The sequence below is a fragment of the Acartia tonsa genome, chromosome 13 (assembly GCF_053477335.1).
Source record: "Acartia tonsa isolate MP-2025a chromosome 13, ASM5347733v1, whole genome shotgun sequence".
NCBI classification, from domain to species: Eukaryota; Metazoa; Arthropoda; class Copepoda; order Calanoida; family Acartiidae; genus Acartia; species Acartia tonsa.
The window spans coordinates 24430992-24446006 of NC_137272.1; the positions used below are offsets into that span (position 1 = coordinate 24430992).

Genomic DNA, 15015 nt, shown 5'->3' on the forward strand with positions numbered 1-15015 from the left:
CTTTTTTAGAAACTAAAACTGTCTTTACAAATTTTGACTACTAATTATAGTATTTTACAAATTATCACACTTTTAAGACACCCTGTGCATGTTTTTAAAATTGTAATTTTTGCTACTTTTTGAAAAAAGGAGTTGTTTCAAGGCTATAGACTTTATATTTTTTTTTTAAAACTTTTTTAGGCAAATTATTCGTTACTTATGCATTAATTTTCTCCAACGAATTTTTTTGCTGTGAATTGCCGCCAAAATCGATATTTTAAAAATAAGCTCAAAGCGCATAACTTTTGTATTTTAAGGTTGTTTTACCCTACTAGACTCTAGAAAGAAAGTGTCAAAATGAAATCTGTAATAACTCTTTAATTCAATTATGTGAAAAATGTTTACATTAAAAAAACTAGCTTAATGTCTTTAAAAATATTCTCATATCTTATAACCAATAACATCAAAGAACCAACTTAAAAAGATAACTAGGTATAACAAGTCCAAAACAGCCAGGGCAAAATCTGATACTGACTTATAATTTTAATATTTTTTAGGAAGCCCTAAGAAGGAAAGTGCCACATATGGCTACATATTTAAATTACTAGAGTTGGCTCGATATAACTATCTCCCTATTGGCTAGTTTTCTGTATGCATATATATTTCTCAATAAATATATTTTCCTCACCCGGCATTACTATTTAAACGGAAGTAAATATTTAATAATTTAAATAATCTTAAAAAGATCTTTTAAATTATATTTTTTTCTTTACATTACCATCACCAAAGTTTTCTTAAATTTATTATATAACTTGAGCTCGTTTATAGACATTTATTTCCTATATAGATCTAACATGGATCTTGAAGCAATTAAGCAGGCCGTTTTGTACAGGTTAAAAATTGGAAGATTTCATTAAATAAAAGTTATCGCAAATATACTTAGTAAACGAAAATAAATTTTTATTTAAAAAAAAATCATCTTAATATCTTTTAAAATAGTTTGATAACTTTAAATTTTAGAAAACTTTTTGAAAATTGGACCATAAACACCAAAGATATGGGGGAAAATCTAAAAAATATAAAAATAGCCAAAAACCTGCGAAAAGGCAGTCTAAACATCATTGTTGTTTTCTTTAAACGACAGGAAATTTAATTTTGATATATTAAACTCAAAAATTTTGAAAATCGGGCAATAAACACCAAAGCTATGGGGGAGAATGTAAAAATTTTAAAAAAAGCCAAAAACCTGCAAAAAGGCAGTCTGACTGTTATCGTTGTTTCTTTAAAATGACGGGAAATTTAGTTTTGATATATTAACTGAAAAAATTTTGAAAAGCGGACCATAAACATTAAAGATATGAATAAAATATGGAAAATATAAAAATAGCCTAAAACCTGCTAAAAAGCAGTCCGACCGCTATTGATGTTTAAGAGTTAATTATGCTCCTTAATATTGGGAATGTTGTCAAAAAATTTCAGCTCTCTATCTTTTATATGAGCCGAGAAAATTACGTTTCCCCCAATTCATTAATTACGGACGGACGGACAGACGGTCGGACGGACATTGTGAATTATAGAGTAGCTTCGCTACTAAAAATTGTAACTCATTAAAACTACATTTATATAGCATAAATTAAAAAAATATGCGGTTTACTAAATTAAGTTTAAATGTTTTTTATGTAAAGTACATTTTTTGTACATATTTTTATTGTTTAAACAAGAATAAAAATTTAATGTAATATAAATCTAAAGTTTTGCACAACTACCATTAAAATGAAAGACAAAATAGGTGAAGAAGCATTTTTTTACACCCCATAATACACTTTAAGAATAAAACAGCTACTAAAAGCAGAATTTATTGGCATTAATCATCTTTATTTTAAGACTTAAACAGCTGTTGAAGCAAATTTACTTCAATTTAACCATTTAAAAGAGCTTACGAATAATATTAGAACGGTAAGCAAAGAAAATTCATTTTTTTTGCTGTTTTAATAACCCTCTTAGGTATAGTGCTCAGCTGTTGTATCTTAACGTTGGACAACTTTGTTGATGATTTTTAAACTCAGTGATCTTAGGAGATAATGTACTATATTTTTTTACATCCCTTATAATGATAAACAAAAGTGGGCCTTTTGTTGATTGAAAAATTGAACACTTCTTGTTTAGAACGGACGAAACACTGACAAAGTTTTTTAGTCAACGTGGTTACCTAACTTTAGTAAACGGTGTAATTTACAGTCAAATGTTCCTTTCCTCCCTGAGCAAAAAAAATTTAAAATTTAAATTATCCTTCTGGAATAAATACAAAACAGAAAATAACAAACGTCGAAATTACAAAACAGCGAATGTTACAAAATTACAAAACATGTTACAAAACAGCGAATGCTACAAAATAGCGAGTGTAACAATACAGCAAATGTAACAAAACAGCAACTATAACAAAAATATAACTATGTAAAATTTTTTTAAATTTATTATTATTTGAACAAAAAGAAAACAAACTATACATTAAATCAAAACAAAAAAAGTAAATTTTAAATTCTTGAGGGACAATTTAAAAATAACCAGCTTTTTTTTCCTCCTGTCCTTCCTTAAAATTTACACCAATATAACGATTCACGATTTGACGTTAAGCTTAATTTTTTTAATAAATTTTTTTAAGATAAAAATCGTAATATTTTTTATTTCAAATTATCGTTCTAAGAGGTAAAATGTTTAATTTAATTTTTTACCACATAAAGAGGAGTATCTTACGAATTAGTTTGTTTTAAAACTAAATTTACTTAGATTTACTATATTATGAATTTAAGTTTTTGTTTCATAAATAGAAATCAAATACTTCAATGTTATTTAAATAACAACATGAATTTAAAAAAATACTGAATTTTTTATGCAAAAAGTAAAATTATGGGCATTATTGTTGTAGTCAATGAGAGTCTATTATATTATTGTTATTACACCACTATTATAATTTAGGTTTATGTCTAAATTGTTTACTATTATTAAAAATACACGCATTTTATGTTTTTTGCATACTTTTTGAAAAATTAGATAGTTTAAGCAAAGTTCTTAGCCGTTTTGAGAAGTTTTTCTATTTTACAAATGAAATAAAACAAACATGCTTCATAATCAGCAATGATTCTGCATAAAGTATACCTTGTAACATTACCAAGTTATCTTGATCACAATTGATTCCTGGCTTAATGTCTAAAATGTTCCTGTTAATTAACATTAGAAACTGTAAGTCTTAAAAACCTAATTGCTTTTAAAGATCATTAGATAGAAAGAATATCAGGGACTAACAAATTGCATTTTAAAAAAATACAGTGCTTGATTTATTAAAAAGGTGGTAAAGAATGGTGGAAATGTTTTAATTAGAAAAAGTCATCTGCAATGGAATTACCACTTTTTAACCAACTTTAAGGGCTGCTAGTTAAGTTTTTATGTCTTTAACAAAAAAAATTCACATTTTATTTAGCAAAAAAAAACTAGATGTAGGTTTTAGAACACCATTAATGAAATTTACAGAGTAAAAAGTACGGAGGTTAATCTTTAAATCATTTTAATGATGCGCACCTCGATTTATCGCACCATTTAATTGATTTCAAGATCCAGTTTAGGTGATATAATGCCGTTTGTTCACTGTTCACTAGTCGCCGTAAGAAAAAAGGAGTTTTTGAAAAGAAATTATTACAGATTCTGATTTATACATATATAGACTAATGAAAAATGCAATAAACAAAATTAAAAGCGTTCTTTTTTGAGAGAAAATCCAAGAAAAAGATTCTAGCAATTTTTAACCTAAAAATTCACATTGGCCAGCCTGCAAAAAATAAAAAAACATTTAAAAACATGTCATTGCTCAGCACCTAGAAGTGGTAGAATAATGCTTTGCATACCATTGGAAAGCTAATAACCTCTATTTTTTATTAAGGTATATAACGTTTTTGTACTATTATAAGTTTTAAGCTATCCTCTAAAGTATATTCAAGTTTTAAAAATGCAGTTTTTTCATGAATTTAAAGTTTAATACTAGTTACACAAACCTTTTTAAAATTTTATTGCTTAGCACTTAGGAGTTATATATTTATTTTATATAGTTAAGTATAAAATTTTGCTCTAGATGTTTGGGCTAGTTGGTATAGTTATTAACCTGATTATTTTTGTAAAAATCTCTTATATGATTAATTATCAATAAAAATTAAGTTTGACACTTTTCTTATAGTGGCTAGTAGGGTAAAACTTCCCTTAAAACTACTTAAACTTTAAACTCTGGGCTTATTTTTAAAAATATTGGGCTGATTTTGTTAATAAAAACTTTTTTTTTCAAATAACTTAACTAAATAATCACTATAGATTTCAATTAGGCACCTCTTTCAAAGACTAAATTTTTTTTTTATGATGTAAAATAAGTTTTTATGGAAATTCAATATGAAATCTTTAAAAATAAGCTCAAAACGCATAATTTTTGTATTTTAAGGGTGTTTTACCCCACTAGACTCTAGAAGAAAAGTGCAAAAATGAAATCTGTAATAACTCCTTATTTTAATTATGTGAAAAATGTTTACATTAAAAAAAATAGCCTAATGTATTTAAAAATATTCTCATATCCTATAACCAATAACATCAAAAAACCAACTTAAAAAAAAATAACTATAACAAGTTTAAAACAGTTAGAGCAAAATCTCATACTTACTTATAATTTAAATATGTTTTAAGAAGCTCCAAGAAAGAAAGTGCCACATATGGCTACATATCTAAATTATGAAAAAAAAATTTGAGTTAAAAAAAATTATCTTGATATCTTATAAAATAAGCTCATAGATTCTAGTGTTTTGGAGGGTAAAATAACCCACTAGCTCTAAAAACGAAAGTATTAAAATAAAATCTTTAGTAACTACTTTGCTAAATTATGTCAAAAAAAATTTATATTAAAAAATTAACTTAACATTAAATTTGTCAAAAATGTTTACATTAAAAAAAATCTTTTATCTTATAATTTTAGTGTTTTGGGGGCTTTTTTTACCCCTAATGTACTCTTAAAAAATAATATATATAACTCCTAGTTGCTAAGGAATATAGTTTTAAAAAGGTTTGTGTAACAAGTATCAAACTTAAAATTCAAGAAAAAACTGCATTTTTAAACTTGTGTATACTTCAGAGGATAGCTCAAAAACTAATAATACAAAAAAATTAAATACCTTTGGGAGAGGCAGAACGTAAAGCACGGTATAGAAGAGTGTCCTTTTCATCGTGCTGATTCTCTGGATACTTGAACCCTTGCTGTACATTTATTCTAGCCAAAGTTAGAGGCAATTTTTTATCAGCTTTCCAATGGTATGCGTGGCATTTTTCTACCACTTCTAGGTGTTAAGCAATGACATAATTAAAATGTTTTTATATTTTTTGCAGGATTTTCAATGTGAATTTTAGGTTAAAAATAGCCAAAATCTTTTCCCCGTGTAAAAACAAAAATCTTTGCAAGTCACAGTTTTATTAATTTATATTGTTATAAAATACAGAAAATAAAAAAGAACAAAAATAACATACAATGTGAAAGTGTTTTGAATTTGTAGATTTATTTGAAAATCATTTTTTAACTTCTTTGCAATGTCAATAAAATGACTACAATACTTAAAAGAAACTGAAAAATAGCTTATTGCAAAAAATAAAATTTTACAAACAACAAAAACTAAAAGAGTTGTAAACAAAAAAAGACCAATTGTTCTTGCAAATTTTTCTGTTGAACTATTTTCTTTTGTTTTTTCTGGTAATGTAATAAATTTTTCAGTTTTCTAAACAAAACAGTAAATTATTTTTTTTTAATAAAATGTTTCAAAGACTGTGCAATTTAAAAATCAGCCTAAATCCTTTACTAAAATTTTTAATTTAACAAAAAAATCCTATTTACACATTTAAAATTCTTTAAATTAGCGATAAAGAATTTTTTTATTAAATTTTTTTTTAAAATAAAAAAAACCTTTTCCGTTTGTTTAGTTCCACAAGCTTCACAGGAAAACTCTACAAAAAAAAAAAAAAAATTTAATCAACTTTATTTTCTAGGATTTGTTTTTTAAAATTTATTTTTTTCAATGATATTTTTTCTTACTTGTAATACAGTTTTCTAAAGTACACATTTCACATATCCAATGTAGACTTCTTTTTATCTAAATTTTTAAAAACTTTTATCTGTTTTTTTTTAAACTTTGTAATATTTTTTCTAGCAATTACCTTTAAGATTTTGTCATTTGGATCAAGTAAATTATCAAGATTAATTTCTCCAATACTGCTTAATCTAAAATTTTTTGTTAAACTTATTAAAGATTTTTTTTTAAATAAAAAAAAATATATACCTTGATCCGCCACAAACTTGACAAATAGATTGTTCTAATTTGTTTTCTAATGTACATTTTCTACAAATTGAAGATAGGAAAATATATTTAGGAGTTAAGTGTACCATGTTTTTTTTGTTTAATACCTGCATGACCACATGCTTATTTCGTCTTCTTTATAGCTTCTTTCAATTATTTTATTTGATAAATTATTTTTTACAGATAAATCTTCGTTTATGTTCTGTAAAAATAATTTTTTATTAAATTAATTATTTAAAAAAAAAAAATTATAAATTTGTATGTTTTTTAATTTTAAATAATTTTTTTGAATTTTTAAAAAGTTAAACATTACTTTAGCAAATAAGTCAGCCTGACTTATTTCTTGTTGTTGTCTTTTTTGATGTCTTTCATTTCTTTTAGCTTTATGTCTTTCTTCTTGACTTCTTTTTTCCTTTTCCTTGATTATAAAAAACTTTAAATTCTTTTTCTTGTACGTTCTTGTAACAAAATATTCAAATAGTTCAGTAAACTTTTCTCATCAATCTACATTTGTTAAAAAAAGTACATTTGCAAATAAAATATATTTGTCAAAAAAGAGGTTAATTTGTCAAAAGAGTACCACCGGTGTCCTGGATAGGAAACAGGTTTTTTTTTGAGTTACGTATGACAAAACCTATATTTCTATGACCAAGAGTGTATGACAGTTCAGCACATGACTTTTATTAAATCACAGCTGATCATTTTTAAAGATTTTTTTAAAATTATTTTTTTATCCAAATTGTAATAGTTTTTCCCCAAAAAACTCACAATATTCTCACATTTCTAGTTAAGGTATTTTAAATTTATGCAAAAAAAGTATAACAGATGACATCTATAACAAGATCAATAACCTCAATTGACTATTTTAAGATTTTTAGGTAAAATATAGATCCTGGATGTGATAAAAGGTTCCTCTAAGGTTTTACCAAAGAAGTTTAAACAAATCAGAATTAGCAATGATTTTGTACAATGTTTTCATTGTAGTATTGGCAAGTAAATCACTTCTAGATACCAAGCATACAGAGGACTAGTAAATTATTTCATTACTGAAACCAGAAATACCTGACAATCAGGGTTCCAGCTACTGCCCTGTCACACTTATTTTTCCTGCCTGCATGATTCTTCCCTACCTGAATGATGCTGTTAAACTTGCAGACCAACATTATGGCTTTTACACAGGCAGGTTTACTACCACTCCATTACAGAGTATTTAAACCTTAATTAACAACAGCCTAAACAATAAGAAACCACTTTTCAGAACAGTGCTAGTTGCCATTTATCTTTCAAAGGCTTTTGACACTGTAAACAATAAAGTTCTACTATATAATAACAATGTACTAGACTTGAAAGAGTACATGAAACGTTTTAATGTGAATACCTTAGAGGTAGGCAACAATTTGTTGTTATCACAAAATCTAGATCTGCGTATAAATCTGATAAAAAGGCTGTCCTACAAGGAGGGGTCCTATACCCTGTACTCTTCAATCCGTAAATTTCATCAATCCAACACCAATTACATCTAGTTTCCTGTGCTGACAACTCCAACAGCATAGGTTCCCTTATTGATTCTTATGTCAAGGTCATTAAAGCTTACTTAGCAGTTCTTGATGATTGGTTTAAAAATCAAATACAGTTAAAACTGTACCAAAAGTCATACATTCTAAGTTCTTAGGTGTTATATGTGACAATCTTTTTTATATTGATCATCTTGTTAAGTAGCCTAAAAACAAAGTAAACTCTAAAAACAAAATGCTTGAAGCTCGATCTCCACCTGAGGGAAAGAAAAGTAAGTCATAAAAAATACATACAAAGCAATTTACAAGTCCCTGATAATCTACTGCAGTCCCATATTCAGTAATGCCAGCTAAAACAGCATTCTGTTTGCTGGAAAAGATGCTCTGAGATTAGACATCTACTGTCACATCATGACCATTATTGAAAAACTGCATGCAAAAACCAAGATTATGCCAGTGATAGACCATTAACAGATGCTAAGCAAGCAAGTTTCTCCTGTCAACAAAAACACAAAATCACCTCTACATGGCAAATCTGGTCCCATCACCCTCTAAACACCAAATAAAAAACAGGATTTGCCAACTAGGCCTGTCTGAAAAGACCTACAGATATAGACTTAAGGAGATACACACAAAATCTGTCAGAAATACCAACAGAAACTAAAATGACAATAAGTTCTAAACATACCAGCCCCATCTATCAGAAAACACGAAAACTCGTGCAACCACAACTTATCAACACCTAGATACCACAATACTGAACTGACTGTTTTCAATGATGATGAGCAGCAACAAACAATAACAGAGAAACTATTTTGACATTAAGTCAGCAAGGAATCAATATTGAGCAAGATAACCTTTCAATATTACAAGGAAAACTTTATACAGAATCATTGCTGATTCTAAAGCATGTTAGTTTCAACCTCATTGGTAGAACCTCAGAGGAACATCTTATTACAGCCAGGAGCTATGCTATAACAATTCATGAGGCATGCATGAAGGACATAAAAAGTGAGTATTTTTTTATCTTTTAAAAATAAATTTTAATTAAACATTTTAAGGTGAACTATTAAAACCTATATTGTTTCAGAAAAACTTACTTTTTTTTTCTTCTTTAAATATGATCTTTCACTTTCCAAATCAAAAGTAATTGATGAACTCCTAAAAACATAAACCAAAATAAACTATATAAAATCTATAATATATTATAAAAATATATATCAAGAATACCTTGATCTTCTACTTTCAGGTCTGTTAGCTTCTGGACTTCTACACTCTGATCGCCCACGAAAATGACTGCAAAACATTACAAATGCAAAAATAATGCATTTTTTTAATACAAAACATTGTTTTTTTTTTTTTTTAATTTTTTTATTGACTATGAATAAAAATTAATTATATTTATATTTTTTTAGCATAAATACACTTTTTTTATACACTTTAATAAAAAATGTCTTTTAAATCTTACTTTGTTCTTGCAAAATCAGTAGATTGAGAAGGGTTGAAATAATCTAAAATAAAAAAAATTAAAATTATTATTATTTTTTTCTTAAATTTTTAACATTTACCTGATTTATAAGAAATGTCAAAATTGCTTCTATTTTCAAAACTTTTAAATTGATCCTTTAAAAGAAAAAAAATTGTGTTAAAAATGAAATTTTTTGTTTTTAAAAAAAGCACTTTACAAATGTAAAAACAAAAAAAAATTTTTAAATGTTAAATTTAAATTACTAAAAAAATTATATTGCAGCCAAAAAAGATTCAAGTTTTAAATTAATTTTTGTGTAAAAATTATTTTGAATTTTTATATCTTTGTTTTCTTGAGAAAAAAAACTTACATTTTTCTGAAAAGCATATTCCTTTCGAAAAACCTAAATGTAACTTTGCTTTAGATTTTTTTGTTCTACTGTTAAAAAATGCAAATTATTGTTTGTACCTGAACACTTTGAGGATGATAAGGTAAAAAAGGAATATGTTTTGGTAATAAATCTGGAGATGCTTCTAAAAAAAAACATCCATTTATGCTAAATTTTGTTTGCTTAAATAACAATTTTTTGCAACAAAAAAGTAATGTTAGCAAATGTTTTCTTAAATAAAAGAATAAAACGTTTTTTTAATTAATTTCTATTTGTTTTACTGTCGTGTTTTTGTTTGATTTAAAAATTAAGAATAAAACAAAAATCGTTTGAAGAAATTTTAAAAATCTTTAAATTTTTTTTAAGAAAATTTTTATTTTAAAGAAATAATATTTAGTTTAACTAAAACTATCGACATATGTTAAGCTGAATTATGACAAAAATTAGTTAATTAAAGGAAAATTACTAAAGTAATATTTTTCATTTTTTTAATTTAAAAAAGATATTGGACATATGTACTAAGGACAATACTTAATTAAAATTATGCAAACTTTAGATAAATTTGATCAAAAAGAATCGTTTTTAAGAAAAAAATAGAAAATTTTTCTTAATCATTTGATTTTTCATAATTTCTGTTAATCGTTTTCAAAGCAATACCTAAAAAAAAGATTATTTTTTATCCCATACTTTTTTCTCACGTATAAAAAATAAAAATAAAAATTATTGTGTTATTTATATAAAAAAAATTGAGTCCAATAAATGACTGTAACTTTTAAAAAATAATTTATGTTTTACAATCCTAATTGGAATTAATATTATATTACTTTTAATAAATATCAGTAGCACACAAACAACAAAGGCAAGCACACGTTTTCATGTTTTTTTTTGTGAAGATTGATTTTTTTCAATCTTACTTTTACAGTCAGCTTTTTGCAAACATAGGTTGAAAATGTATGGGTACATAAACCACACACCAAACATTCACAATGGGAATTTCAAGGAACTAAACAATTTCTGCTGATTTGTTGGTTGCTACTCAGTATTTATCCTCTACTACTCAAGCTATTGGTTTCTGCCATTTATTAAAATGAGTAAAGGGCATCTTTTTTGGATGTATTGCGTTGGACTGCAGACGACATGTTATCGTTTCTGGCATCTTTAATTAAAATTTTTTGCCAAAATTTTTGACAGATGAAAACAGCATTGTACAAACTGTAAATAGAAACAATAGCAAAGCAATAATTTATACATCTTTAATCATTGTTTAATTTATTGACTATCTCTCTAAGATATTAAGTATCTAATTATTAACAATCTAACAGTTAAATATTTTTGATGTTTTTTATTAATAACACCTAAGCTATTTAATATTTTGTGTTGTATTCTATAGCTATTAATTATTGCACAGTAGTTTTATGTTTATGTAGCAAAATCATGATTTTTATTTTTTTCAAAAATTGAAATATATTATTTTTAAACAAAAAACTTTTAATAAAAAAATCTTTTTTTCTTATACATCACAAACCAACTAAGTATTTGCAAGGCAGCCAAATCTACAGATGACATTAAACAATGTTCAATTTTTACTTAACAGACATCACAGTCTATCTTCCAACTAATTGTAGAATAAATCCAACAATATATGGAAACCAGCATTTGCCAGGCCAATCTATACCTAACACTTTGATAACTATGACAAAAGCCGTCTTTCCTTATATCTTCTTCCAGTCATGGTTTTAACCAACGTTAATGTCCGTTTGTCCTACCGTTTTAGAGCTTCGCTTTTATGGATGTTGTCATCATTGTTTATCTGAGATTTAAGTAAGAATCTGTGCTTGATTTTTTTAGATATAAAGTAGATAATTTAAAATTTATCTTAAGTCTTAAAATTACTAACGACCAAAAAACTTTATTTTTAAATGAAGAGGTATTTGCTGTTAAGTCTAAAATGAATTTTAACAAGCCTAAGCCAAAACTCTTAAATTTAAAAAATTCAAAAAAAATGCATAAATTACTAGCAAAAAAGTGCTAGAAACATTTTATAATTATATATAGCATTATTTATAATACTAAGATTTTTTACTTAAATTTTAAACTGATTTGGCCCAAAAGAAAATCAAACTGGCCAGCTTTGTAGAAAATTATTAACTTTTTTGGAAACAACAACCTTTGAAAGGACTAATATAATCCATTCTTGTCTTTAAAAAACAAATTTACTAATAAATTAAAATAAAACTTGATTCTAAATTACAAAAAAAAAACATAACAAAACAAGGATGACAACATCCATAAAAGCGAAGCACTGAAACGGTAGGACAAACGGACATTAACACTTGTATAGTGTCAGAACTGAATAATCAGAATATAAATGTATAAGAGTCGATGCAAAATTGTAAGTACATTTGTTGTAAAACTGCTTGATACAGAATGATGTTTATGGACATACTTACATTTTAAGGACTTAATTAAAAAGTTGCTTTGCTTATAATATTGTACTTTGTTGTCCCAGAAATCAGTATACAAAAAATCAGATCAATCGGATAATTAGATCATATAAAAATTTGTTGTTAAAAAAGTAAAAAAATCAACATATTTAAAATGGACGTACGGACATTTTGGTAATGATTATAGAGTTGCTACGCTTTCTAAATCGTATCTAACTACTGCAGGAATCACCATGCAAAGTTTAAAATCCATAGGACAATTCTAACATGCCTAAAAGTTTTGCGACAAAATACTTACATGACGTTTTTTTTCATCTGTATGCATTTTTTCTTCTTTATTTAACAACTTACCTATTAAAGGTGGTAAATTTCTTCTGGACATTTTATTAGAAGATTGTCTGATTTGCTTAACTGAAACATTCATAACTTTATGTTTTATTTGCTAGATTAGTTTTAAACCTTTTAAAACTGTAAATTTTTCATTCTTTTAATTTTTAAAATTTACAATTAGTTTTTTTTAATATATTAAATACCTAGAACAAAATCTTCCTTTTTGTTTTGATCTGCTACTCCCATTTTTATTTAACCATCTAAATTAACAGAAAATTAAATACTTTTACTTTGAAAATAATTGTGACACACACCCCTTCCGTATTAAACATTAGATAAAAAAATTTACCAAACATTTAGACAATTGGGCGTTTAAATAAGACCTAATGGTAGTTAGAATTAGGGAAATTTTTTTATAAAGTAAAAAAGTTATTCCTGTAAAGTTTTTACTATCTGGGACTAAGTGCAGTAATTTATCTGTTAAAAAGTAATTTAAGGAAGCCTGCAATAAATACACCCCTTCAACTGCTAAAAGACTGCAAAAGACAATTATCAAAATATCTTTTATTTGATTAGTTTTGCAAAAAATATACTTACAATTTTGTTTATACTTATACATTTGGTGCATTATTTGCCAAGTGTACTACTTTTCTGCACTACCTCTCTGAATTTGTTAATGCTCTATATTTTATTACGTTGGGTGATTTTAGGATGCTAAATGGCCAAAAACAAATTTAAGAGTTCCTAAATGTCTAGATATCTAGCTGTATATAAAAAAATTTTTTTAAAAAAACGCTAATTTTTTTTACAATTTATCAATTTTATGCACAAAAATGATTGTTTATTTATGTAAAAAGCGGACATAATACTTTTTTTGGCCAAAATTCTAGTTTTTTTTATGGTGTTTAATCTTTAAACGTGTGTCTTAGAAAGGCGTTTTTTTTTATCAAAATCACCTTAAAATACTTTTATTTAGGCAATTTGATTTTCTAAATTTCATGCAAAGTAATTTTTTTTTGAATATTTAACTGATTTTTGTCAACAAAAATTTTAATTAATTTTATGTTTTTATTTTTATACTTGTGTTGTATTAATTATATTCACTTAATTTTTTTGTTTCAACAATTAAAATCCATTTTGACGAAAAATAGTTAAATGCGCAAAAAAGTATTTTATTATAATCTTAAAAAACAACGCTTTTTTACCAAAAATGCCTAATACAACCTTGAAACGGCAAAAATGTAAAAAAAAAAACTCAACCTTTGGCAGTGAATAACGGCTAAACGGTTCTTTTGCGGCAATTTACAGTTAAAAAAGGCACATATTTTAGTCTAAATTTGTATCTATATGACAGTTTTAAGTAAACTAAATATAGAAAGAAAAAAAATTATTCTGTTGTTTAAAAATACAATTTGTCCAAAAAAATAGAAAAATATTGATCTAGTCAAAAAAACACTTTATCTAAACATACTTAGTCACTTCGTCGAGTAATTTTTTTTTACTACCTATGCCAACTACTTATACCAACAGATAAAACACAGGATTTTAACAAAAAAAAAAAACAACTTTTTTTAATCAGGTTTTTAGGGTTTACACTAGACATCTAAAATACTCTTTTTGTTGGACACCTTATAAAAATTAGAGTTTTGACCAAAATAGCATTATTTTTTTTAAAAAAGCCAATTTAGACAAAATTTTAGCTCTACAGACGCTTTAATCACATTTACAGGGTGTTTTTAAGTAAAATTTGACATTTATTATCGAGTGGTCCAAACTATTATATACTACATGTGCTTACAGAAAAAACACAAAATTTAAGCCAAAGAAAATGATTTTTTTTCGGACAGGTATTTTTAGTATTACACTTATCATCCAAAAAACACTTTTTGTTGGACATCCTAAAAATTTTGATCAAAATAGCATTATGTGCGCTTTTTACATGAATAAACGATCAATTTGGTGTAAAAAATATAAAATTTAATAAAAAATTGATAAAAAAAATAATTTTTTAAATTGTGAAAATATGAGTGTTTTTACCTTCATAGATAGCTAATTATCTAAACATCAAAACTTTTAAACTTTTTTGTTGGCCATCCAGCATACTGAATTCACCTAACGTACCAAAAAAAAGAGTATTAACAAAATTAGAGTAGTGCAGAAAAGTACACTTGGCAAATAATGCACTATTTGTATTCTGCTTTTTCATTTTTTTAACTCTACTAGCGTTAATGTTAATATTATATTTATCAGCTAGAGGCAAAATTTAAGGCTTTTTTAATACATAAAATTAAGATGCGAGATATTTTATAATAAAACATTACTTTTTACAGCCAATTTTTTTTCTTTTCTAAATTTAGCTTTACTTTTATGAGTATTGTAGTGTGTAAATTCTACCTTTTAATATTTTTAACCAAATATTTAAAATGTTTCTTTACAGCACTGGTCGCCGGAAGGGAAAAGCAGTTTTTTGAAAGGGGGCTATCTGAGATTAATACAGATTCCGGTTTCTACATATATAGAC

At 25.8% G+C, this 15015-nt stretch overlaps 1 protein-coding gene across 1 annotated transcript; it reads right to left on the minus strand.

The window, feature by feature from the left end:
* Window positions 1-6117: 6117 nt before the first annotated feature.
* Window positions 6118-12794, minus strand: LOC145335216 (uncharacterized). Its single transcript, XM_080180950.1, has 12 exons — window positions 12698-12794; window positions 12516-12575; window positions 9801-9865; window positions 9703-9735; window positions 9433-9487; window positions 9333-9375; window positions 9095-9160; window positions 8965-9025; window positions 6664-6768; window positions 6458-6552; window positions 6333-6392; window positions 6118-6274 (listed from the first exon to the last, which is right to left on the minus strand). Exons 1-12 carry the CDS (start codon window positions 12738-12740, stop codon window positions 6118-6120), a joined length of 843 nt encoding a protein of 280 aa, XP_080037076.1. The 5' UTR covers window positions 12741-12794.
* Between the last annotated feature and the right edge of the window lie 2221 nt (window positions 12795-15015).

Coding starts and splice junctions, on each gene's coding strand:
- LOC145335216 (XM_080180950.1), bottom strand. CDS start 12,740: ATGGGAGTAGCAGATCAAAACAAAAAGGAAGATTTTGTTCTAG. Junction 9,026..9,094: donor CCTGAAAGTAGAAGATCAAG/GTATTCTTGATA, acceptor TTATGTTTTTAG/GAGTTCATCAATTACTTTTG. Junction 6,393..6,457: donor ATAAGCATGTGGTCATGCAG/GTATTAAACAAA, acceptor TTCAATTTGTAG/AAAATGTACATTAGAAAACA.